Here is a 27,407-nt window from a genome sequence, read left to right as displayed (position 1 = left end):
AAGGAGGCCTACAAACCTGACTCAGTTACACTAGCTCTGTCAGGAGGAATGGTCCAAAATTCTCCCAACTTATTGTGGGAAGCTTGTGGAAGGCTACCTGAAACGTTTGACCCAAGTTAACCAATTTAAAGGCAACGCTACCAAATACTAATTGAGTGTATGTAAACTTCTGACCCACTGGGAACGTGATGAAAGAAATAAAAGCTGAAAAAAATCATTCTCTCTACTATTATTCTGACATTTCACATTCTTAAAATAAAAGTGGTGATCCTAACTGGCCTAACACAGGGAATTGTTACATGGATTAAATGTCAGGAATTGTGAAAAACGGAGTATAAATGTATTTGGGTAAGGTGTATGTAAACTTCTGACTTCAACTGTATATATATATATATATATATATATATATATATATATATATATATATATATATATATATATATATATATATATATATATATGTGTATATATATATATATATATATGTGTATATATATATATACACACACACTGCTCAAAAAAATAAAGGGAACACTAAAATAACACATCCTAGATCTGAATGAATGAAATAATCTTATTAAATACTTTTTTCTTTACATAGTTGAATGTGCTGACAACAAAATCACACAAATATAATCAATGGAAATCCAATTTATCAACCCATGGAGGTCTGGATTTGGAGTCACACTCAAAATTAAAGTGGAAAACCACACTACAGGCTGATCCAACTTTGATGTAATGTCCTTAAAACAAGTCAAAATTAGGCTCAGTAGTGTGTGTGGCCTCCACATGCCTGTATGACCTCCCTACAAAGCCTGGGCATGCTCCTGATGAGGTGGCGGATGGTCTCCTGAGGGATCTCCTCCCAGACCTGGACTAAAGCATCCGCCAACTCCTGGACAGTCTGTGGTGCAACGTGGCGTTGGTGGATGGAGCGAGACATGATGTCCCAGATGTGCTCAATTGGATTCAGGTCTGGGGAACGGGCGGGCCAGTCCATAGCATCAATGCCTTCCTCTTGTAGGAACTGCTGACACACTCCAGCCACATGAGGTCTAGCATTGTCTTGCATTAGGAGGAACCCAGGGCCAACCGCACCAGCATATGGTCTCACGGGGTCTGAGGATCTCATCTCGGTACCTAATGGCAGTCAGGCTACCTCTGGTGAGCACATGGAGGGCTGTGCGGCCCCCCAAAGAAATGCCACCCCACACCATGACTGACCCACCGCCAAACCGGTCATGCTGGAGGATGTTGCAGGCAGCAGAACGTTCTCCACGGCGTCTCCAGACTCTGTCACGTCTGTCACATGTGCTCAGTGAGAACCTGCTTTCATCTGTGAAGAGCACAGGGCGCCAGTGGCGAATTTGCCAATCTTGGTGTTCTCTGGCAAATGCCAAACGTCCTGCACGGTGTTGGGCTGTAAGCACAACCCCCACCTGTGGACATCGGGCCCTCATACCACCCTCATGGAGTCTGTTTCTGACCGTTTGAGCAGACACATGCACATTTGTGGCCTGCTGGAGGTCATTTTGCAGGGCTCTGGCAGTGCTCCTCCTGCTCCTCCTTGCACAAAGGCGGAGGTAGTGGTCCTGCTGCTGGGTTGTTGCCCTCCTACGGCCTCCTCCACGTCTCCTGATGTACTGGCCTGTCTCCTGGTAGCGCCTCCATGCTCTGGACACTACACTGACAGACACAGCAAACCTTCTTGCCACAGCTCGCATTGATGTGCCATCCTGGATGAGCTGCACTACCTGAGCCACTTGTGTGGGTTGTAGACTCCGTCTCATGCTACCACTAGAGTGAAAGCACCGCCAGCATTCAAAAGTGACCAAAACATCAGCCAGGAAGCATAGGAACTGAGAAGTGGTCTGTGGTCACCACCTGCAGAACCACTCCTTTATTGGGGGTGTCTTGCTAATTGCCTATAATTTCCACCTGTTGTCTATTCTATTTGCACAACAGCATGTGAAATTTATTGTCAATCAGTGTTGTTTCCTAAGTGGACAGTTTGATTTCACAGAAGTGTGATTGACTTGGAGTTACATTGTGTTGTTTAAGTGTTCCCTTTATTTTTTGGAGCAGTGGATATATAGAGTACCAGTCAAAAGTTTGGACACACCAACTCATTCCAGGGTATTTCTTTATTTTTACTATTTTCTACATTGTAGAATAATAGTGAAGACATCAAAACTATAAAATAACACATATGAATCCTGTAGTAACCAAAAAAGTGTTACATTTATAGTTGAGATTCTTCAAAGTAGCCACCCTTCGCCTTGATAACAGCTTTGCACACTCTTGGCATTCTCTTAACCAGCTTCATAAGGTAGTCACCTAGAATGCATTTCAATTAACAGGTGTCCTTTGTTAAAAGTAAATTTGTTGAATTTTTAGAATGAATAATGCGTCAGTTGTGTTGTGACAAGGTAGGGGTGGTATACAGAAGACAGCCCTATTTGGTAAAAGACCAAGTCCATATTACAGCAAGAACAGCTCAAATAAGCAAATGACAGTCCATCATTATTTTAAGACATGAAGGTCAGTCAATCCGGAAAAGTTCAAGAACTTCTAAAGTTTCTTCAAGTGCAGTCGCAAAAACCATCAAGCGGTATGATGAAACTGGCTCTCATGAGGACCACCACAGGAAAGGAAGATCCAGATTTACCTCTGCTGCAGAGGATAAATTCATTAGAGTTAACTGCACCTCAGATTACAGTCCTAATAAATGCTTCACAGAGTTCAAGTAACACACATCTCAACATCAACTGTTCAGAGGTGACTGCATGAATCAGGCCTTCATGGTCGAATTGCTGCAAAGAAACCACACCTAAAGGACACCAATAAGAACAAGAGACTTGCTTGGGCCAAGAAACATGAGCAATGGACGTTAGACCGGTGTACATCTGTCCTTTGGTCTGATGAGTCCAAATTTTTGATTTTTGGTTCTAACCGCTGTGTTTTTGTGAGATTCAGAGTAGCAGAATGGATGATCTCCGCATGTGTGGTTCCCACTGTGAAGCATGGAGGAGGAGGTGTGATGTGGGGGTACTTTGCTGGTGACACTGTCTGTGATTTATTTTGAATTCAAGGCACACTTAACCAGCATGGCTACCACAGCATTCTGCAGCGATACGTCATCCCATCTGGTTTGTGCTTAGTGAGACTATCATTTGTTTTTCAACAGAACAATGACCCAACACACCTCCAGGCTGTGTAAGGGCTATTTGACCAAGGAGAGTGATGGTGCTGCATCAGATCACCCAACCTCAACCCAATTGAGATGGTTTGGGATGAGTTGGACCGCAGAGTGAAGGAAAAGCAGCCAACAAGTGCTCAGCATATGTGGGAACTCCTTCAAGACTGTTGGAAAAGCATTCCAGGTGAAGCTGGTTGAGAGAATGCCAAGAGTGTGCAAATCTGTCATCAAGGCAAAGGGTGGCTACTTTGAATAATCTCAAATATAAATTTATTAAACACTTTTTTTGGTTACTACATGATTCCATATGTATTATTTCATAGTTTTGATGTCTTCACTATTATTCTACAATGTAGAAAATAGTAAAAATAAAGAAAAGCCTTGAATGAGTAGGTGTGTCCAAACTTTTCACTGGTACTGTATATGTTCCAGATGGGCTTACGTGTCTTACTTCATTATAATTTTTTCTGCAAAAGGTATCATCACAGTATAATCACCATCATCCATTTTACATAAGGTGTTTGTGTCTTCCAATCAATAATTAATTAATGTTGTTTTCAACCCTATTTTTCAACCCAACATTTTGCAGAATTTCTGTATGTACAATCACTGTTTTCCTATACATTTTTCCTTCTACCAAAGCTCACCTGTAGTTTCTTGCTGGACTGTCCCAGTGAGCGGTCCACAGCCCTGCAGCTGCTCTCTAGCTGCACTCTGTGTTGAACCTGCTGCTCCAGCTCTGCCCTGACCTTCCCCAGCTGGGCCCGGGTCTCCTCCTCGTCCACCTGCCTGCTCTGCTCAGTCTCCTGTTCCAGGCCAGCCTCCATGCCGTGGATACGGGTCAGGTATTCCCCCAGCCGGGCTTCGCACTCCCGCACCCGTCCAATCAGCTCCTGGAGCTGCTCCCTCAGCTGCCGCTCGCTCTCCTGCTCGATCTGCAGCTCGTTCTGCCAGAACTCCTCCTCGGACATCTCCACCTCGTTCCTCCGCAGCTGCTGCTCCAGACGTGCCAGCTCCTCCTCCAGCACGCCGACATCCTCCTGACCCTCGACGCACACACCACCATCACCGCTTTCCCAGCCGTGTAGCTCCGCCTCACAGCCCTGCAACCGGCTCTCCAGTAGCTGGAGCTTGTCCTTCTGCAGCTGGACCAGGCGCACCAGCTCCCGGGCTGGACTGAGTGGCACAGACACCACCCCCCTGCCCTGGTTCAGTGCTCTCTGCTGCTGCTTGGCCTCGGCATCTCTGCCCTTCCCAAAAATATCCCTCAAGCCCTTGGCACCAGCCGTGAAGGTGAGGGACTTACGTTTGTGCTCCCGACGCTTGAGTGAGCAGTTATTGGCCGACGGGTGCAGCTTGGCCAGAGGAGGCAGGCTCTGGCGGTAGAGGCCGCGCTCGGGCACACGGGATGTGCCGTCGGAGTTGGGACGTTCGCTGAGGGAGGGGCCGGTGCGCTGGAGAACCAGCTGCACGTCGCTTGCATACTGGCCCCACATGTTGAGGGACACCACAGGGTTCTCATGCGGGGCCAAGTGGCGTTCCGTCTCCCGCCATCTCTCGATCAAAGTGTACCTGCCAGTTCGCCCTGCAAAAGAGTGAAATAATGATTTGATCAGATTAATTAATTGGAGCTTTACTAAGTAACTGGGCTTAGATGACCAAGTAGTCACACGGCAACGTTGTTTGCCATTTCTTGCCACATACCAGCCGGTGACCAGTTACATACAGACCAGTAGCTAGACTACACTCTGCAGTAGCAGCAGATTACAGAAATCATCTACCATTGACTACCATTGTTATCCCCTGCTTCATTCAGAAACACAGCACCAACCCTAATCTGAACTCTTTAACTCTACTAAGAACACGGAAACTCTATGGAAGAACCATTCACAATTACCCCACTTGCTTTCAGACACAGTTTAGTGGGTGTGCACTGTGCAGAGTTTTCAGAGTAATGGGTTGTTTTTTCTAGGAAGAACAGGGATTTCTCTATTCAAATATAGGAGCAGTTGTTCAGTTCCCATTCATGCTAGGGTTGGAGTAAGGTTCAATAAAATTCCTCCAGACCCAAATCTGTGTGTGTTCTGCGGCAGATAAGAGCACAAGCCACAGTCTTTCCCCTCTCAACAGCAGAACCCTTATGAAAGGAACACAGTTGTCACTACAGCTGAATCTGGCTGAAGGCCTTTCACATCAAAGTACCCAGGGCCAGACAAAAGACTGAACACATACAAAAGAGGCCCTGGACCATAACTCCTGTACTGTTGATGAAAAGACACAGCATTTAGCTGTTAGTCCTACAATCATGTATTTGTGCATGGATCACAATGGAATAGCATGTACAAATCCAATGGATTCATTTAACTCTTACATGCTACCTCTAGGACCTCCAAGTATTTTCTCTAAAAGCAAATGACCTATGTAAACCATGACATCTCCACATAATTTTGGTTCTAAGCAGCGCAAAGTGCAAGTGCAAAACTGTGCCAGTATGAACTGAAAACAGTATGAAATGACAGCAGTATTTAAAAAAAAATAGTTTCACCTTTATTTAACCAGGTAGGCCAGTTGAGAACAAGTTCTCATTTACAACTGCGACCTGGCCAAGACAAAGGAAAGCAGTGCGACACAAACAACAGAGTTACACATGGGATAAACAAACGTACAGTCAATAACACAATATAAAAACATCTATATACAGTGTGTGCAAATGTAATAAGATTAGGGAGGTAAGGCAATAATTAGGCCATAGTGGCGAAATAATTACAATTAGGCAATTAAACACTGGAGTGATAGATGTGCAGAAGATGAATGTGCAAGTAGAGATACTGTGGTCCAAAGGAGAAAAAGAAAATCACAATATGGGGATGAGGTAGTTGGGTGGGCTGTTTATAGATGGGCTGTGTACAGGTGCAATGATCGGTAAACTGCTCTGACAGCTGATGCTTAAAGTTAGTGAGGGAGATATAAGCTTCAGTGATTTTTGCAATTCGTTCCAGTCATTGGCAGCAGAGAACTAGAAGGATATGCGGCCAAAGTAGGAGTTGGCTTTGGGGATGACCAGTGAAATATACCTGCTAGAGCGCGTGCTATGGGTGGGTGCTGCTATGGTGACCAGTGAGCTGAGATAAGGTGGGGCTTTACCTAGCAAGGACTTATAGATGAACTGGAGCCAGCGGGTTTGGCAACGAATATGAAGTGAGGGCCAGCCAACGAGAGCATACAGGTCGCAGTGGTGGGTAGTATATGGGGCTTTGGTGACAAAATGGATGGCACTGTGGTAGACTACATCCAATTTGCTGAGTAGAGTGTTGGAGGCTATTTTGTAAATGACATCGCCGAAGTCAAGGATCGGTAGGATAGTCAGTTTTACGAGGGTATGTTTGGCAGCATGAGTGAAGGATGCTTTGTTGCGAAATAGGAAGCCGATTCTAGATTTAATTTTGGTTTGGAGATGCTTAATGTGAGTCTGGAAGGAGAGTTTACAGTCTAACCAGACACCTAGGTATCTGTAGTTGTCCACTTATTCTAAGTCAGAACCATCCAGAGTAGTGATGCTAGACAGGTGTGCGGGTGCAGGCAGTGATCGGTTGAAGAGCATGCATTTAGTTTTACTTGCATTTAAGAGCAGTTGAAGGCCACGGAAGGAGTGTTGTATGGCATTGAAGCTCATCTGGAGGTTTAACACAGTGTCCAAAGAAGGGCCAGAAGTATACAGAATGGTGTCGTCTGTGTAGAGGTGGATCAGAGAATCACCAGCAGCAAGAGCAACATTATTGATGTATACAGAGAAAAGAGTCGGCCCGAGAATTGAACCCTGTGGCACCCCCATAGAGACTGCCAGAGGTCCGGACAACAGGCCCTCCGATTTGACACACTGAACTCTATCTGATAAGTAGCTGGTGAACCAGGCGAGGCAGTCATTTGAGAAACCAAGGCTGTTGAGTCTGCTGAATGCGGTGATTGACAGAGTTGAAAGCCTTGGCCAGGTCGATGAAGACGGCTGAACAGTATTTTCTTTTATCGATGGCAGTTATGATATCGTTTAGGACCTTGAGCGTGGCTGAGGTGCACCCATGACCAGCTCAGAAACCAGATTGCATAGCGGAGAAGGTACGGTGGGATTCGAAATGGTCGGTGATCTGTTTGTTAAATTGGCTTTCGAAGACCTTAGAAAGGCAGGGTAGAATATATATAGGTCTGTAGCAGTTTGGGTCTAGAGTGTCTCCCCCTTTGAAGAGGGGGATGACCGCGGCAGCTTTCCAATCTTTGGGGATCTCAGACGATACGAAAGAGAGGTTGAACAGGCTAGTAATATGGGTTGCAATAGTTGCGGTGGATAATTTTAGAAAGAGAGGGTCCAGATTGTCTAGCCCAGCTGATTTGTAGGGGTCCAGATTTTGCAGCTCTTGAAATGAAATGACAGCCGTATGAACTGATAGCAGTATGAAATGACAGCAATATGAAATGAAAACAGTATGAACTGAAAGCAGGGTATTGTCGGGCTGAGCCATACTCACACAGACAGTTCAATACATATCCATAATGCAAAAGAGGTGAACCTTTAAAAGTGGCTCCATGCTGGTTCTACAGCTATTTCTCCCTAGAAGCGGTGGGAACAGACAGCTTCTTTCAATCTTATTTTGTTGCCTCTACATGTGGGCTGGGGTAATAGCTTCTCATACATAAAAGCGGTATCATTATGGGAATACAATACAGTCATCATGTAGTTCTCTCTTCTCCTCAGCGAGCATCTCAATGACATCTATGAATCATCCCAAAACAGTTCATCTTGATTCTCACAATCTCCGTTCACTCCCAGTCAACTCTAATCTTGGTGCACACCATCTTTAGCATCTCTCAGAAACAGACTGTCAAATATGCTGCATGCACTGTGGATGTGTGTCCTGCAAAAGGATCCATTCTCACACGAAGTGTGGTAAGGCTTAAAGGGGTACAGTAGTTTACTTTAGTTGAATCTTATTTTCAATTTATCCCTTGAACTCTCTTTAATTATAATTTTTTGGGACAATATTGCAGGATGGATTGACTCACCAATGGCCTGGGCTAGGGCGATGACCACCTCCTGGCATGTGGTGAGCTCTGTGACGCCACATACGATCCGCTGCACTCCGTCCACCCACACTTTCAGCTCCATGGCTCTCATCGAAGGGGCGTCGTCATTCCTCATCCACACAAGGGGGCGCTACACAGGATCTCTCCAGCATTCTATAGAACAGAGAGACTGTCAAATGCTGGGTTTACTATATAGCTCTGTGAGTTCACTGTATTCCAAAATGCACACACACAAACACTGAAATACAGACACTCACAAACAATGCTAAATTATCCATCTTGCTCAGTAAGCTTAAAAATGTACAAATCAGAGGTTCTGGGAAATTGCAACTTTCGTGGTGACTACAACGGAGATGAGACAGCAAAGAAGATGCCAGTTCATTGATGTGAATTAAACCACTCAACATCGCTACGTATCTTTGACCACATTGCAGCTGTGCCAATAATCACAATAACACACCTATTCTGGTGCAGGGTTTCTCAAACTTGGTCCTGGGGCCCAACCCTGGGTGCACGTTTTGGTTTTTGCCCCAGCACTACACAGCTGATTCAATAACAACCCATCATCAAGCTTTGATTATTTGAATCAGCTGTGTAGTGCTGGGGCAAAAACCAAAACGTGCACCCAGGGTTGGGCCCCAGGACCGAGTTTGAGAAACCCTGCTCTAGTGTCTTATTTATTTGTCATATTCCTCTCCCATTAGTGCTACAGTCAATATTGGCAGCCAGCCAATCCCATAGAATCAGAGCATTGAATTTCCAAACCGATGGGGGTTACATGGATAGAAAAAAAGCTTATAAATCAAAACCGCACTCTCTCAACAATTAGGAATCTGTTGCTGCACTACATGCACTTTAAAGCTAGTTTAGGAGTCCCTCTGTAGCTACTACCAAGGACGAAGGAGAAACTTCAACAGAAGTTCAGTTGCAGTTTCTGGTTTTGAGGTACACATTTAATTATTGGAATAATGTGTTTAATGCAGTGTCTGTCGGTCTGTCTCGAAGGCCCTATCTTACAATGGCGGTTATATTTGGTAATGCCTACGGGAAAGCTTTCTCTGGTCGCTTGCATGAGGAACCCTTTAAACTGCTGACACAAGCACCTTAGCTGAAAGGCACTCATTACAGACCTGGCAAGGCATCAGGCAGACGCAACAGTGCAGATCTGAACCGCCAGCCTCCCGGGCCAGGGAAACACAGATGCCCGGAGTTTAAGCGTCATTTTTATCCCTCTCTCGGAACGGCCATCCGTTTTCCCGTTTCGTCCCATTATCCACTTTCTGATCCTTAACTCCCTAATGACGTGAGGCGGCAACAGCTCCCTTGCCTCTTTAAGCATCTTCATCACACCTCCTGCCAGCCACACAACAATTCCCTGTCACGTTCCCTCTGGTTCGACACCATCCTGCCGCGGGTATCCCTTCGAGACGTCTCTGGTTACTGTGGCCTTCCCTGACTGAGCTAGCCGTTCAGGGGCACCACGCTACGTATACAGGCCTTTGGACTCCCGGGGGCAGTGTTGTGTTGCACTGGGAACTGGCAGAGTGATTTGTAACTGTAGACTGTTACTGCAGAATCCCCAGGCCAGAGCTGCCTGGTAACTGGCTGTTAATAGGGCCATTCCCATGCTGCACACAGCCCAGGGGTAGGAGAGTGAGGTGCAGGCTACCAGGTGTTAAGCGTTCACATGGAAATTATATTTTGGGTGGCAGAGGGGTAAGGATATGGGATTATATGATACAATGTAGAGGTTTGGTGGTTTTCCAATCTAATATATTCCATTCCTTAAGCATTTGATAAGATCATAAAAAATACCCTTTGTGGAATACTGAGAAATATGGATTGGGGTATAGAATCTTTAACCACAGGACCTCTGAAGGCAGGGGCTGGGTGTCAGACTGAGGAGCTCCCTGTGAGATTCTCTCTCCATCCTCTATTCTCAACATCTGTCACGTGTTAAGTTTAACTGAAACCACCCTTCTTCGACTGAGAGCCTCGATGGAAAAAGAAGCTTGACTACTAAGGATGAAGGATGTCATTACTTCACAAGGGTGAAATTGTGGTGTACATATTGGGCGGGGGAAGTAGACGGGGGATCCGGGGCGTCCTCCCAAAAAATGTTGGGGGGACATTTTTAAAACGCAAAACAAAGCGCAAATGTATCAAACAAATGTGTAGAGTCACAAGTTTGATGTAGTCATTGTGTGCTATGAATATGGGAACAAATACTTAACTTTCTAATACTTTAATACACATAAGTGAATTTGTCGCAATACTTTTGCTCCCCTAAAATGGGACTATGTACAGAAAGTGCTGTAATTCACCCGATATGGATTCAAATGCTCTCAAATTAAAGCTGACAGTCTGCACATATGGAACTACATATGTGTTATTTCACAGCTTTGATGTCTTCACTACTATTCTACAATGTAGAAAATAGTACAAATAAAGAAAAACTCTTGAATGAGTAGGTGTCCAAACTTTTGACTGGTGCTGTATATATATTTTTTTATATGCTCTGATTCTATGGGATTGGCTGGCTGCCAATATTGACTGTAGCACTAATAGGAGAGGAATATGACTAAGTAATAAGACACTAGAGCAGGGTTTTTCAAACGCGGTCCTGGGGCCCCCTCTGGGTACAAATTTTGGTCCCCTTTGGCAATTTTGCCTGTTCCTTCATCCTGTAAGGCTCACACTCACATCTGACATCAGCACCCATACACAGGGACTATAAAATGTATGAATTAGCACTTAGATCAAAGTTATTTCTTCAATGCCAAAGTATTTGTTTGGGGTGAATATCAACAGTCATGGTTCTTTGGTGGATCATGTATAAATGTCATCGGACTCAGAAAACTCTTCAAATTGGCTTTGTAGAAAACATCTGTCTTTCATCAGAATATTGATGTAACTTTGGATGCCTAATGCCTTAATAGATGTTATTAAACAATGAAATACATAATCAATTAGCATCAATGTGGAAAATACGCTGTAATGGATGACAACATCACTAATCAAATACAGTACAACTGTTACTGTCTTAATGTCAATTGACACTCAATCATAGTTTTGACCCAAGTTGAACTAACAAAGACCACATACACACAATATTGTATGTTCCTAATTACCAACAGGACATGGTATGGACACATCTATGAGAATATTTGTGCTGAAGTTATTCGCCCCTCCATCGTAAGATTATCACTTAGTGCTGGGCATTAGGCAACCAGATGCAAGCACAGCCTCAGAATTGGCAGTGGAGAAACTTGAGGCCTTGAGCGTCATTTAGCCCACTTGCAGTGTTTGAATACTACACAGACTAATTAGTATAGCTACATGCATAAAACATTTGATAGTGTGTTTTCCTTAATACCTACATTCTGGTGGTACCAAATTCACTTTCAGTCAGGAGTGGGAAATCTGGACTTTTCTTCAGTACAGACCTACCTTGACCATAACTAAATCATGGTGCCAGTTTAGGCAAGAGATTGTGAAGCACGATGACCTAAAGATGGCAGGTCTCCTTGGTCTTTGGTGGTTCCCTGCTCAGGGTCTGAGCACATGGCTGAAGCCTGCTTTCCCTGACAGCTGAGGGGCTACAGTATCTACAGTTTACCCAAGAAGGGTGGCCGTCTGGCCTGGCCTCCACTGAAAACCTGGAGCTAAACTTAGGGTTCCCTTTAGCCTGGCCCTCTATTCAACCTGCATTCTCTCCATGCCTTGAAGACAGGGGGAGGGGAAGGACTCTGCTGCACAGTAAGCTCACAGAAGAGTGAAAGGTTGGCAGTTTTGCAAAGCTTCGCAGGAGAGAAAATGAGAGAATGGAAGTTGCTGTGGTTGAGCCACATAATAAATTGCTCTTTGATATCATGATGTTGCCTGTTATTAAGTCAAGTTATTTCTTTAGTAAATAGGAAATCCAAATACTATGCTAATCCATTAAAAGTTGATAAAATACAGATATTATTCCAGATTTTCCACTGGCAAAACTCAAGATGAACCTGAGTGATAGACCAATGCACTACAGAGAGAACTTTAAAGGGTCCAAGGATGTGTTCACAGAGGAGGGGGGTTGTTCTAACAAGTGGTACACAAACAAAGAAGCATGCTGACGATGGGACCGCCCACATGGGCAGTGCTGGCATGACTGGATGAAAACAATATCTCGCCATGGCAACTGGCCCCTAGATTTGTAAGGCCCCAACAACGCTGACCGGATTGGTTGGCTCAGCCCTGGGAAAGAACAAACATTCACTGGCAATTAGGAAATAATCCATGTTTTTCTGTCACTTCACGGTTTTTTTCTACAATAATGGTCAGAGTGGAGTGGACTAGACCATGGATAAGCATAAACTCTCTTTATCAAAGCTAGAGGTAAGAGAGTTCCTCAGTGCAGGATTTGTCTGGGTAATTATTATTTTTTAAACAATACAGGAGAGGAAAAGTGGTGCAGCGGATGACATTGAACACAATGACATAATTCAGCATTTTTACTCCACGTCAGCAATTGATGACCGTCACAGTTACATACTCATCACACACACACACACACACACACACACACACACTGACTCTGGCCTACATCACAGACACATTTGCAGAATCATAGACAAAAACACAGCCACAGACAATAAAAACAGAAGCCACATTTTCTGAATGTGAATGATGCCTGGGCTGGCTTGGTGGGGTCTTGGTGTGAGTATTTTTTGTAAGGGGCCGAACAGAGCCCTGTTAAAGCTATTGTCTGCAGTTGAAACAAAGTGTCACACCGCCTCGGTTTTGGTAAAAAGCTGAGGGATGGGCCTGGACAAATGTAACCACTCTCAAATTCATAGAGTTAAGGATGCAAGGACTGACCACCTGTCCTTAACGATCACAAGCAACCCATAACATGATGCAGCCACCACTATGATTGAAAATATGGAGAGTGGTACTCAGTAATGTGTAATGTGTTGTATTGGATTTGCCCCAAACATAACACTTTGTATTCAGGACATAAAGTAAATTGCAGTATAAATTTACTGCCTTTTTTCCAAACAGGATGCATGTTTTGGAATATTTCCTTCTTTTCAATGTCAATTAAGTTAGTATTGTGGACAGTGGCATGTATTCATGGATGCCAAGGGAAGTCAGGATTCCCCCAAAAGTGTACCTAGAAAAAAACATAAAATAATGTATATTTTGTCTCTCTGTATTTCATACCTTTCCTACAATTCACAAGAGGCTGAATGTATCTCACCAGAGGAAGGATCCGAGCAAGCGAAACAGCACCCCTCTGCCTGTGTATGTGTAGGCAATCTGTCCGGTCAAAAATAGTATGACATTGTTGCTGCCCATAGCGTTGAATGCAAGGGAAGCCTGCGAGCATTTGGCCTCCCTTGATAGAAAAAAGTATAAAATAATAGCCAATCAGCGTTGAGCTAAACTGAGTGAGCTCAAATATGAAATGGTCCTGGCACACCAAAAAAAAAAAAAGTGTGAAGGAAGCCAGTTTGGATTTGACTTCACGCCTACACTCTTAGAAAAAAAAAAAAAAAAAAGCCATCTAGAACCAAAAAAGGGTTCTTCGGCTGTCCCCATAGGAGAACCCTTTGAAGAACCCCTTTTGGGTCCAGGTATACCCATGTTTATTCCAGGTAGAACCCTTTCGGGTTCCACATAGAACCTTTTCCACAGAGGGTAGAAAAGGGTTCTATGTGAAAGAGTATTGCATCGAGAGAAATTCGTCATTGACAGAAACAACTTGAATTGTTGCATCTTGTGTTATTTTCCTAAATTAGCCATTGATGGAGGTAGGAATTTGGATTTGTGGTTTTACTTAATTCTCCATACTGGCCAATGATTATAATGGCGATTCTGATCCAACCATAAATGTATACATTGTGCCCCTGGACTGAGAGGGTGGAAGTTCAAAATGAAGCTAGATGTAGAAGGCTAATGTTAACTAGCTAACATTGCCCATGAAAGGAAGTTAGGCTAGCGAGCAAGCATTTTAGCCAGGTAGCCTAGGACAACAAAAAATGAATGCATGTACTGTATAACAGAGTCATAGACCGTTTCGTCAACATGAAATAGGAGGATGGCATTGGCATTTCTCTACAAGTAGGGTGAGTCAACATGTTTTTTCTACTTGCATGCTCGCACACACACAAAAACAATCTGAACCATGGACAACCACATCATATTTATCTTATGTTGATTGGACTAAATAGTTTTTAGTATCTTTTAGTTGTCACTGTATTAGACTAAGCATAGGTGATTTGATGATGTTGAAGTTGAAATGGTGATGGAATAGTGGAGGCAGCTCCTGTTTTCTTTGCAACTTGCGGTAACTCTCTGTGGTTCTAAATCAATAGTTGTAGTCTGAAAATTTCGGAAAACAACTTGCTTGACCATGCAACTGTTTTTTACATGCAATATGCTTTGTGGACTTCACCAGACAGAGGTTTCTCCCCGGTTTTATGATGAAACAAAGGTATGGTTTCATTTATTCTACCCCGGTGTCTTCTTATTGTCTGGGCCTTAGTTCATATGCCTTGCGACCGTGATATAGGCCGAACAGGTTAAAAAGCAAACAACACAATTATTGGCTTTCCAAGTGATTTGGGGCGGCAGGTAGCCTAGTGGTTAGAGCGTTGGACTAGTAACCAAAAGGTTGCAAGATCGAATCCCTGAGCTGACAAGGTAAACATCTGTTGTTCTTCCCCTGAACAAGGCAGTTAACCCACTGTTATAAGGCTGTCATTGAAAATAAGAATTTGTTCTTAACTGACTTGCCTAGTTAAATAAAGGTAAAAGAAAAGAATTACACACACACCACTACTGACTGTGGAGTAACTACAATGTTTTGATCCATCCTCAGTTTTTTCTGATCACACTCATTAAAAACTCTGTAGCTGTATTAAAGTAACCGTTGGCCTCATGGTGAAATCCCTGAGCGCTTTCCTTCCTCTCCAGCAACTGAGTTAGGAAGGACACCTGTATCTTTGTAGTGACTGGGTGTATTTATACACCATCCAAAGTGTAATTAATAACTTCACCATTATATGTAGACCAGTGACACAAAATCTCAATTTAATAAATGTTAAATTCAGGCTGTAACACAACAAAATGTGGGAAAAGTCAAGGGGTGTGAATACTTTCTGAAGGCACTGTATATCTTTAATTTAGAAGTGTAAAAATGGATGTAGCAACTAAGGATTCTAGATTTACCAGCTCTCCATTGCAGAGAGTTTATCAGCCTAATAGTGCTAACATTTTTTGCCTGTATTTTATACTAATTGTTGGTATGGTGACGATGCCTTCATTCTTCAGAAACCAAGCCAAGGGAACTCTGTCCTTTGAAACAGCTAATAGAAATGTCAAAGTGGGCGGCTAGTCTTTCAAGTGTGAAAAACTGGAAATGTCAAGATTTTACCTCAACATATCCCTTGGATGAAGTGATATTTCATTTTGAAGCAAAGATGGTTTGGAATTAAAACGTGTAAAATGCCTGACTCATTCCACCACAGCGAGAAGAAGGCCTAAACAGACAATTTATGTTAGGGTGCTGTACTGGAAGTAAAATGGATAGTATTGCTGACTGCTGATTGGCAGTCGGCATCGTCAGTCATTTGTCAAATATCTCCATCCCCAACCGTTGCATTCTTCACAAGACATGCCATATTCAACAGGTGACATTTGCAAAGGTAAGCCCCTCAGCAGGAGGACCACAGACTTGTCCCACTCTCCGCAGAGGAGTTCCTAAGATGGTCTTGCCTGGAATTATATCACAGAGATTTCCCAAAATGTCTCAAACTGGGTGTTTTCAACACTTGTTACAACACGTGATTGACATTTCTTTCTCACAATACCTGAAACTTGAGCCTAGACTTACCTTTCCAGCAGCGAATTTTTTTAAACTTATATAACAGGGAGCTTCAGCTTAGTCAGTCACCAAACAGACAGTTTTGGTCTCTCTGGTGCCCTTTAAAAGCGATGGAGGAAGGGAGAAAGGAATTCAGCTCCCTTGGACCGAATCAGCTAGTCTGATCAGTAGTTCCAAATGCCTCACTGTCATCAGAGTTTAAGGAGGTTCAGTTTATAATGAAGGCAGGCAAGAATTCATAGTGAGAAGAGAAAAAAAGGAAACAATATGCACTTTGCCACACAGAGAGGTGTCAGTTTTGTTAGAATCAGGGGAGGTTATTATTAGCAGTAGATTGGTAGCCTTACACTCAGTTCAGAGAAGTTCATTTAAAGTCACCGAGTGTGGTTAATGAGGCAATAATTTACTGCGCCGTTGTGGTGACTCACTGGGCACAGCGAGAGTCTATTTCTTGATCTCATTCAGTGCTGGAAATGACTGAGCAAATGCTGCTCCTAGAAAAATTCTAGCACTTGGCTGTTAATCTATAGTTGGACAAGATTAACTTTCAAATCAATTCCATTATATAGGCTTTAGGAGTTCCAAAAATAAATGAGCCTTTCCTAGTAGGCCTTTTCTTGAAAGATCACAGGATTTTTTGATCTTATTTATTTCATTTCACCTTTATTTAACCAGGTAGGCCAGTTGAGAACAAGTTCTCATTTACAACTGTAACCTGGCCAAGATAAAGCAAAGCATTGCAACAAAAAACAACACAGAGTTACATGGAATAAACAAGCGTACAGTCAATAACACAATATTAAAAAAATAAAGTCTATATACACAGTGTGTGCAAATGGCATGAGGAGGTATGGCAATAAATAGGCCATAGTAGCAAAGTAATTACAATTTAGCAGATTAACACTGGAGTAATAGATGAGCAGATGATGATGAGCAGATGGTGTGTAAGTAGTGATACTGGTGTGCAAAAGAGCAGCAAAGTAAATAAAAACAATATGGGGATGAGGTAGGTAGATTGGGTGGTGTTAATGTTGCGACAGTTTGTTACTGGTAATAGAACAAAATAGTCAGCACATAGTGACTTCTGATTTAGCTGTACTTTAATTAATGCAAACACGTGCGTGGTATATGTGTGGTTCGTATACGGTCTCTCTGTGACACCTCGCAGGGCGAAACAGAAGAAGAGGGCGGCACATCCTATTGTTCTCTCTTTTATACTGAGAGATATTTCCCGCTCAATGCTGGCCTGTCCGAGGGAGGAGGAGCGTGGTTTAAACTTGCTCCTCCTGTCGTCGGCGTGTAGGCTGATCCCAGCGTCGTGACGCACTTCCTGTTGCCGGTTGTAGTTCTTCTTGTCTTCAACATTGTAACATAGCTTCCCCGGTATATTATATAAGTTATGCATACAAATAGCCAGTTCAACCCTAACAATGGGCTATTTACAGATGTACAGCAATCGGTTAGCTGCTCAAATAGCTGATGTTTAAAGTTAGTGAGGGAAATGTAAGTCTCCAGTTTTAGCGATTTTTGCAATTCGTTCCAGTCACTGGCAGCAGAGAACTGGAAGGAAAGGCGGCAAAAGAGGTTTTGGCTTTGTGGATGACCAGTGTGTTGTTATCGTGATCAGTGAGCTGAGATAAGGCGGAGCTTTACCTAGCATAGACTTGTAGATGACCTGGAGCCAGTGGGTCTGGCGACGAATATGTAGGATGGCCAGCCGACTAGAGCATATAGGTCGCCGTGGTGGGTGGAATAAGGGGCTTTGGTAACAAAACGGATGGCACTGTGATAGACTGCATCCAGTTTGCTGAGTAGAGTATTGGAAGCTATTTTGTAGATGACATCGCCAAAGTCGAGGATCGGTAGGATAGTCAGTTTTACTAGGGTAAGTTTGGCGGCGTGAGTGAAGGAGGCTTTGTTGCAAAATAGACAGCTGATTCTAGATTTGATTTTGGATTGGAGATGTTTGATATGAGTCTGGAAGGAGAGTTTACAGTCTAGCCAGACACCTAGGTATTTGTAGTTGTCCACGTATTCTAGGTCAGAACCGTCCAGAGTAGTGATGCTAGTCGGGCGGGCGGGTGCGGGCAGCGAACGGTTGAAAAGCATGCATTTGGTTTTGCTAGCGTTTAAGAGCAGTTGGAGGCCACAGAAGAAGTGTTGTATGGCATTGAAGCTCGTTTGGAGGTTAGTTAACACAGTGTCCAAAGAAGGGCCAGATGTATACAGAATGGTGTCGTCTGCGTAGAGGTGGATGAGGGATGCGTGAATGAGCTCACTCAAGTGTTGCGTAGTTGGACTGACAGGGTGGTACTGGCTAGTCTTGCTTGGCCAGATTTACTAGATGACTTTACCTGAATATTGGAATATTTGCCTCAAATTATAACCAAAGCACATACTTAGAACCTTATGTTTTGGAAGGGTTCAGTACAAAAGAAGAGACACATGGTAGAGTCCCACATGACCAAGTGTGGCTGTCAAGATCTAACTTAGTCTGCTCTGAAGGGGGGGTTGCAGGATTAGTGCCTCATGGAGTAATTGAAGGGAAAGACTGCAGCTTCGAATTAATCTCAATTTCAGGAGGCCAGGGGTAGTTCAACAGGACACGATATGAAGTATCTTCAGATTAAAACACAAAATGTGCCTTCAACTGATGCTGTTACTTATACAACAGTCTGGTGGTCTACTGTAGTCGGCAGACATTATCAAAACCATATCTTCCACTACTGATGACAATACCAGCGTAAAAACAAAATAGATGTTTGAATCTGCATGTTTGGTTCATAACGTTTTTTTTTTTTATAAATACACAGCCGCCTTTTCCAGTTCTAAGGCCAACCTTAACAAATAGGAATAGTGAACTATGACACATGTTGGTCACATGCTTAAAATCCCATCACTCAGGATGGCGCACCTAATCATCTTCCACTGCATCGCTCCTAGTGAGAAAATGTGGAGCCTCAAAGGTTGAACATAAGCAGCTTGGGGAGAGCAATAAGCTGTTAACCCTGTAAGAGGAGCTTATGTTAACAACAGGGACAGAGAAAGCCAAGTAGTAGTAAACAAGCCATAGCGTGCAATCTGTCATGTGTTTTCACAAGTTCATCTGGGTTCTCAATAGTTCTTTTAGTAACTGGTGTAACAAGGCGCTCAATATTTAACGGAATGTACGAAACATTAGGAACACCTGCTCTTTCCATTACACAGACTGACCAGGTGAATCCAGGTGAAAGCTATGATCCCTTATTGATTAACTGTTAAATCCACTTCAATCCCTGTAGATGAAGGAGGAGAAAGGATAAAGAAGGATTTTTAAGCCTTGAGACAATTGAGACATGGATTGTGTGTGTGCCATTCAGAGGGTGAATGGGCAAGGCGCACTGGTTTGAGTGTGTCAAGAACTGCAACGCTGCTGGGTTTTTCACACGCAACAGTTTCCTGTGTGTATCAAGAATGGTCCACCACCCAAAGGTCTTCCAGCCAACTTGACTCAACTGTGGGATGCATTGGAGTCAACATGGGCCACCATCTCTGTGGAACGCATTCAACACTTTTGCAAGCTATCGGAAAACCTCCCTGGTCTTTGTGATTGAATCTGTGTTTGAAATTCACTGCATGACTGAGGGACCTTACAGATACTTGTGAATCTAGGCTAACAATTTGAATCAGCTGTGTAGTGCTAGGTCAAAAAACAAAACGTGCACCCAGAGGGCTCCAGGACCGAGTTTGGGAAACACTGTCCTAGGCCACAATTGTGAGCTTATTGTATGAGGAGGATTTCAAGTAGGCTAGCAATTTGTGCTACTGTATAACAGCATCTAGATCAGAGATTCCATGCAATGGTTGAGAGGCAGGGGTACATAACTCCTGTCTGGCTAGAGGACCGCAGTATATGCCGGGTTTTCCACCTTGGCCTTTCACAGACTAATTAAGACCTGATGTGTAGACCCTCAAGACACACTAGTTGAAATAATAACTAGCTTAGCTAATAATTAGTTTCTATATGGAGTGTGTACCCTTTACCTTTAAAAAAATAGTTTCATCCAAAAACAATGAGCCCTAAACATGTGCAACCTTCCAAAAACCCCCCAGCTATGCTCGACAGAGAGGAGTTTTAGCCCTTGTGCAATTTTCACTTTAAAATGTATGCCAAACAAAAACCAATGATTGCAAAGTTAAACGAAACATACAATTCTATGCACAAGGACTACTTTTAACAATTTCCACTGAACATTTTACAAAAACACATTTACTTGAAGAACAGTACAGATGCAATGTTTGGTAACAGAATGACAGACAGCACAAACAGTCATTCTGTTACCAAACTTTGCATCTGCACTGTACTTCAAGTAAATGTGTTTTTGTCACATTTTCCATGTATGTTGTTAAAAAGTAGTCCTCATTCCTTTGGTTTATTTCAAGGATGAACTTTAATTCCAACTGTGGGTTCTGGTAGGCCACCTGTAATTACAGCCCAGTGTATATACTCTAACAATAAAATAAGATCCACGACTCTGGAGAAACATGCTCAGTCTCCCCGCAGGGGGAAGAGGAGGCCTACAGCGCGGGGGAGTAAATCCTGGTCTCTCTTGATGTCTGAAGCTGCCTGAAAACAACTGTTTCTGCCCCACCCACTGTACAACCCTGGTAATCCCTCAAAGATGTTGGACCCTCTGATAATTAACATTTGTTTTAGCTAAAAGACACAGTATAAAAAGTACTTCATCCCCAAAGCTGGTCTGCTCTTCTAGGTTTAGCAAAGGACGTTTTCTAGTGTTGTTTCATTCCAGCTGTACTGTATGCCTCCGTTCACCTCTTCCCAGTATTTTATTGGCAAACTGGAATATTTAATCACTGCTGATAACATTCAGCAAATCCACCTGTATAACACCAACAATGCCTCATTTCCTGTGATGCCACTCATCTGGTGTCACCATTAACAGGGATTCCATAAAACCTGTGTTTGTGTTGTTCACCGGCTGTGCTACAAGCAGTCTCACAGTCCTTCACCTCACAGATTAGTATCAATCCTAAAAGAGCTTTGAACCGTCACACAATGTAAATTCACGTCTAACACAGCCCCATACACGGACAGTGTATTGATGTGAGGAGAAAAGTGCATGGAAGTGTGTCAGTGACAGTACAAACACGTGTTGGCACTTACAGTAGTCTGCTTGAGTTCAGTGGATTGTCTGTGTTTGATTGTACATTGTCATACCATGTAAATCATCCTGTAGCTGGATGTTCACTTGAAGGGCAAAATAACCAAACCAAAATATATTTATTTATTTTATGACATTTTTATATTTATTTATTTTATTAACTTATACTCCTTTTTCTACTCAATTTCATGATGTCCAATTGGTAGTTACAGTCTTGTCTCATCGCTGCAACTCCCGTACAGACTCGGGAGAGGCAAAGGTCGAGAGCCGTGCGTCCTCTTAAACACAACCCAACCAAGCCTCACTGCTTCTTGACACAATGCCCACTTAACCCGGAAGCCAGCCGCACCAACGTGTCGGAGGAAACACCGTGCACCCGGCTACCGTGTCAGCGTGCACTGCACCCGGCCCGCCACAGAAGTCGCTAGTGCGCGATGGGACAAGGACATCCCTGCCGGGCAAACCCTCCTCTAATCTGAACGACGCTGGGCCAATTGTGCGCATGGGTCTCCCGGTCGCGACCGGCTACGACAGAGCCTGGGCTCGAACCCAGAATCTCTAGTGGCACAGCTAGCAGTGTGATGCAGTGTGATGCAGTGTGATGCAGTGCCTTAGATCACTGCGCCACTCAGGAGGCCCTCTGGAATGTTTTAAATCGTAAGAGCAAACTGAAACTTTTCTGAAACTTCTGCTGTCCCTTTTACAACTTGTAGTTCTATTTTCAGTGGTTCTTTATTTTACGATAGGCCTACTACTTCTGCTGCTTTAATAGGAAATTACCGGTATGTATATATGTAGTAACAATGTGTACTTTCTGGTAAATAACTGGTAACAACATGGCATGGTATCTAATGGTGCCTAGTGGTACCTGTTCAAATGAATCCCAAAGAAACAAACAATTAATTGGTTATTTTCATTGTGTGATTACCATTGTACCCTGTAACTTTTCAGTAAATACCTGGTAACTTATGTACCATGAAATAAAGTGCTACTCTAAATGTCCTTGGCAAGAACCTCAATAGGGACTCAGACTCCAACTTGTTAGACAAACAGTCAGCAGAAAATATAACTGCCACATCAAACAAATAAATGAGACGGAAAGTTCAATTCAAACAAGCAGCACTTATGCTTATGTTTTTTCACCACCGTCACATAAAATAGGTGCCTTCAGAAGTATTCATACCAATTGACTTATTCCACACTGATGTGATACAGCCTGAATTCAAAATGGATTAAATAGATTTCCCCCCTGACCTTCTACATTATTATGTTTGCAAATGCATTGAAAATTAAATACAGGAATATCTAATTTACATAAGTATTCACACCCCTGAGTCAATTGGCCCAGCATCGTCCAGGGTAGGCCGTCATTGTAAATAAGAATTGACAGACTCAATACATGTATAAAATAGGTTCAGAATATTAGGGGTCAATGAAAGAAAGGCATTTACAGTGCATCCAGAAAGTATTCACACCCCTTAACTTATTCCACATTTTGTTGTGTTACAGTTCAAAATTGATTAAATTGTTGTTGTTTTTCACCCATCTACACACAATAAAACACACACAAAAAATAATGACAAAGTGAAAACATGTTTTTAGACATTTTTGCAAATGTATTGAAAATGAAATATAAAACATTTATGTAAGTATTCACAGCAGAGTCAATACTTTGTAGAATCACCTTTGGCAGCGATTACAATTTAGTCTTTCTCCAAGAGCTTTGCAAACCTCAATTGTACAATATTCTTCAAGTTCTGTCAAATTGGTTGTTGATCATTGCTAGACAGCAATTGTCAAGTCTTGCCATTGATTTTCAAGACGTTTTATGTCAAATCTGGAACTAGGCCACTCAGGAACATTCAACGTCGTCTTAGTAAACAACCCGTGTATATTTGGCCTTGTGTTTTAGGTCATTGTCCTGCTGATATGTGAATTTGTCTCACAGTGTCTGGTGGAAAGCAGACTTAGGCAAAATCCAAGAGGAAAACCTGGTTGAGTTTAGCTCTATTCCGTTATTTATTTTTATATCCTAAAAAACTCCCTATTCCTTGCTGATGACAAGCATACCCATAACATGATGCAGCCAACACCATGCTTGAAAATATGAAGAGTGGTACTCAATGTGTTGGATTTGCCCAAAACATAACACTTTCTATTCAGTACATAAAGTTAGGTTATTTCGTTTTTTTTTGCAGTTTTACTTTAGTGCCTTATTGCAAACAGGATGCATGTTTTTGAATATTTGTATTCTGTAGAGGCTTCCTTTTCCCACTCTGTCATTTAGGTTAATATTGTGGAGTAATGTCGAACCATCCTCAGTTTTCAATCACAGGCCTCGTGGTTTCCTTCCTCTCCAGCAGCTGAGTTAGGAAGGACGCCTGCATCTTTGTAGTGACTGGTGTATTGATACACCATCCAAAGTTTAAATAAAAACTTCACCATGCTCAAAGGGATATTAAATGTCTGCTTTTTTATTATTTCCTTCTACCATTACGTGCACTTTGCGAGGCATTGGAAAACCTCCCTGGTCTTTGTGATTGAATCTGTGTTTGAAATTCACTGCTCAACTGAGGGTCCTTACAGATAATTGTATGTGTGGGGTACAGAGATGAGGTAATCCTTCAAAAGTAATGATAACCACTATTATCGAACACAGAGTGAGTCCATGCAACTTATGTGACTTGTTAAACACATTTTTACTGCTGACAAGACATTTCAGCTTTTCATTTTTTATTATTTAGTAAAAATGTCTGAAAACATAATTCCCCTGACATTATGGGGTATTGCGCATAGGCCAGTGACACACAATCTCAAATGAATCCATTTTAAAATCAGGCTGTCACACAACAAAATGCGGACAAGTCAAGGGGGTGTGAATACTTTGTGAAGGCACTGTAGATTATTTTCAACATAGATGCTTCCAGTTTGGGGAGAGAGCATGAATGTTATGGCACAGTACTGTCATTGAAAAAGCCTATTGCATGAACATGATGACAGGTTTGAATCCAACCCCTTGTGTCACACAACTTTCACACAGGCTGGAGCATTACACAGGCTGGAGCATTACACAGGCTGGAGCATTACACAGGCTGGAGCATTACACAGGCTGGAGCATTACACAGGCTGGAGCATTACACAGGCTGGAGCATTACACAGGCTGGAGCATTACACAGGCTGGAGCATTACACAGGCTGGAGCATTACACAGGCTGGAGCATTACACAGGCTGGAGCATTACACACAGGCTGGAGCATTACACAGGCTGGAGCATTACACAGGCTGGAGCATTACACAGGCTGGAGCATTACACAGGCTGGAGCATTACACAGGCTGGAGCATTACACAGGCTGGAGCATTACACAGGCTGGAGCATTACACAGGCTGGAGCATTACACAGGCTGGAGCATTACACAGGCTGGAGCATTACACAGGCTGGAGCATTACACAGGCTGGAGCATTACACAGGCTGGAGCATTACACAGGCTGGAGCATTACACAGGCTGGAGCATTACACAGGCTGGAGCATTACACAGGCTGGAGCATTACACAGGCTGGAGCATTACACAGGCTGGAGCATTACACAGGCTGGAGCATTACACAGGCTGGAGCATTACACAGGCTGGAGCATTACACAGGCTGGAGCATTACACAGGCTGGAGCATTACACAGGCTGGAGCATTACACAGGCTGGAGCATTACACAGGCTGGAGCATTACACAGGCTGGAGCATTACACAGGCTGGAGCATTACACAGGCTGGAGCATTACACAGGCTGGAGCATTACACAGGCTGGAGCATTACACAGGCTGGAGCATTACACAGGCTGGAGCATTACACAGGCTGGAGCATTACACAGGCTGGAGCATTACACAGGCTGGAGCATTACACAGGCTGGAGCATTACACAGGCTGGAGCATTACATAGGCTGGAGCATTACACAGGCTGGAGCATTACACAGGCTGGAGCATTACACAGGCTGGAGCATTACACAGGCTGGAGCATTACACAGGCTGGAGCATTACACAGGCTGGAGCATTATACAGGCTGGAGCATTACACAGGCTGGAGCATTACACAGGCTGGAGCATTATACAGGCTGGAGCATTACACAGGCTGGAGCATTACACAGGCTGGAGCATTACACAGGCTGGAGCATTACACAGGCTGGAGCATTACACAGGCTGGAGCATTACACAGGCTGGAGCATTACACAGGCTGGAGCATTACACAGGCTGGAGCATTACACAGGCTGGAGCATTACACAGGCTGAGCATACAACAGGCTGGAGGCATTACACAGGCTGGAGCATTACACAGGCTGGAGCATTACACAGGCTGGAGCATTACACAGGCTGGAGCATTACACAGGCTGGAGCATTACACAGGCTGGAGCATTACACAGGCTGGAGCATTACACAGGCTGGAGCATTACATTACACAGGCTGGAGCTACAGGCTGAGCATTACCATACAGGCTGGAGCATTATACAGGCTGGAGCATTACACAGGCTGGAGCATTACACAGGCTGGAGCATTATACAGGCTGGAGCATTACACAGGCTGGAGCATTACACAGGCTGGAGCATTACACAGGCTGGAGCATTACACAGGCTGGAGCATTACACAGGCTGGAGCATTATACAGGCTGGAGCATTACACAGGCTGGAGCATTACACAGGCTGGAGCATTACACAGGCTGGAGCATTACACAGGCTGGAGCATTACACAGGCTGGAGCATTACACAGGCTGGAGCATTACACAGGCTGGAGCATTACACAGGCTGGAGCATTACACAGGCTGGAGCATTACACAGGCTGGAGCATTACACAGGCTGGAGCATTATACAAGATTTCTAGTTGTTGGACACATTTATAAGAAAATAAAAAAATTGCTCACCAATGTTTAATATATATATATATATATATATATATATATATATAGTCATTTTCAGGTCCTGTTGACACGTTGAAGCGAGTTACAGTAGTGACCACACACACACACACACACACACACACACACACACACACACACACACTTTTTCTTATTAATCCAAATTGTATTGACATTCAAAGTGGCAAGGTATTCTCTCTGCAACCTGTCCAGAGATTTGTTTTGGTCACATAGCCTACTCAGGGGGAGCCTACTCAAGGGGGCCCTACTCAAGGGGGCCCTACATCCATAGGCTAGTAAATTAGGGAAAATGTCCCTAATCCCATTTAGCAGTATTTTCTATATGATCAGACTCTTTTTTTGGGAACCCAAACTTAATATTTGAGGCCACACAACATGTATGTGGGTGTATTTCTCTTGGTAGAAATAACATAGATGAATTAAATTAGAATGAGAATGAAGAATGAAAATGCATTGGCTATACCACAGGCAATTTTACATTTCCTGGTATAAGCACCATCATACTTGAGTTATGGTAGGCTCTTTTTTTGCTCTTAACGCTGTACTGCGAAGGCGTCAAGCATTGGCTGCGCCTATTGCAAAATCCATTTACCTCTTTCCAGCCGCAGTCCTCCGGCTAAAAGTGTATGAGAAGCTCCCCTCTTTCTCTGGTCCCACTCTGAATACGCTCAGGCATTCAATCCGGTGATATATAATTGTTCTCGGCAGGTTATTTTATTGCATAATCCAAAGGTTTATATATTGTGCAAATAGGCTACCTAATTAAAGTTTACGCTCTGCATATCCACGCGTGTTTACTGTGCAATCCGTTGTAGGACATCTGATTCCTGCTCCTTTTTGTGTAATGTTGGCAACTGTAAGGGGACCGCAGAGTATGTATCACTTCCGGGTAAATTTCTTCAGCCTTCACAATAAAGGTCCCTCGTATAATATAAAAAATAAATTATAAAGGGAAAGGGGGATACCTAGTCAGTTGTACAACTGAATGCCTTCAACTGAAATGTGTCTTCTGCATTTAGCCCAACCCCTCTGAATCAGAGAGGTGTGTGGGGCTGCCTTAATTGATATCCACGTCTTCGGCGCCCTGGGAACAGTGGGTTACCACCTTGCTCAGGGGCAGAACGACAGATTTTTAGCTCAGGGATTCGATCCAGCAACCTTTCGGTTACTGGCCCAACATTCTAATACA

The 27,407-nt window shown here is 43.4% G+C and overlaps 1 protein-coding gene across 2 annotated transcripts in view; it reads right to left on the bottom strand.

Moving 5' to 3' along the window:
• The window catches only part of LOC115180009 (ras association domain-containing protein 8-like), a 32,030-nt gene extending 4,978 nt beyond the window's left edge, over nucleotides 1-27,052 (bottom strand). Inside the window, exons 1-3 of one of the 2 annotated variants that reach the window (XM_029741863.1) lie at nucleotides 26,811-27,052; nucleotides 8,255-8,444; nucleotides 3,847-4,784 (exon numbers count right to left, since the gene is read on the bottom strand). In XM_029741863.1, coding sequence (XP_029597723.1) covers nucleotides 3,847-4,784; nucleotides 8,255-8,390 — 1,074 coding nt within the window. In that variant the 5' untranslated portion in view covers nucleotides 8,391-8,444; nucleotides 26,811-27,052. The remainder of the gene's footprint in view (nucleotides 1-3,846; nucleotides 4,785-8,254; nucleotides 8,445-26,810) is intronic. The other variant, XM_029741864.1, reaches the window with a different exon arrangement.
• Nucleotides 27,053-27,407: the final 355 nt, after the last annotated feature.

This window comes from Salmo trutta, chromosome 40 (genome assembly GCF_901001165.1).
Source record: "Salmo trutta chromosome 40, fSalTru1.1, whole genome shotgun sequence".
NCBI classification, from domain to species: Eukaryota; Metazoa; Chordata; class Actinopteri; order Salmoniformes; family Salmonidae; genus Salmo; species Salmo trutta.
The sequence above is the reverse complement of the archived record's forward strand: the minus strand, read 5'-3'. Positions and strand labels throughout refer to the sequence as shown.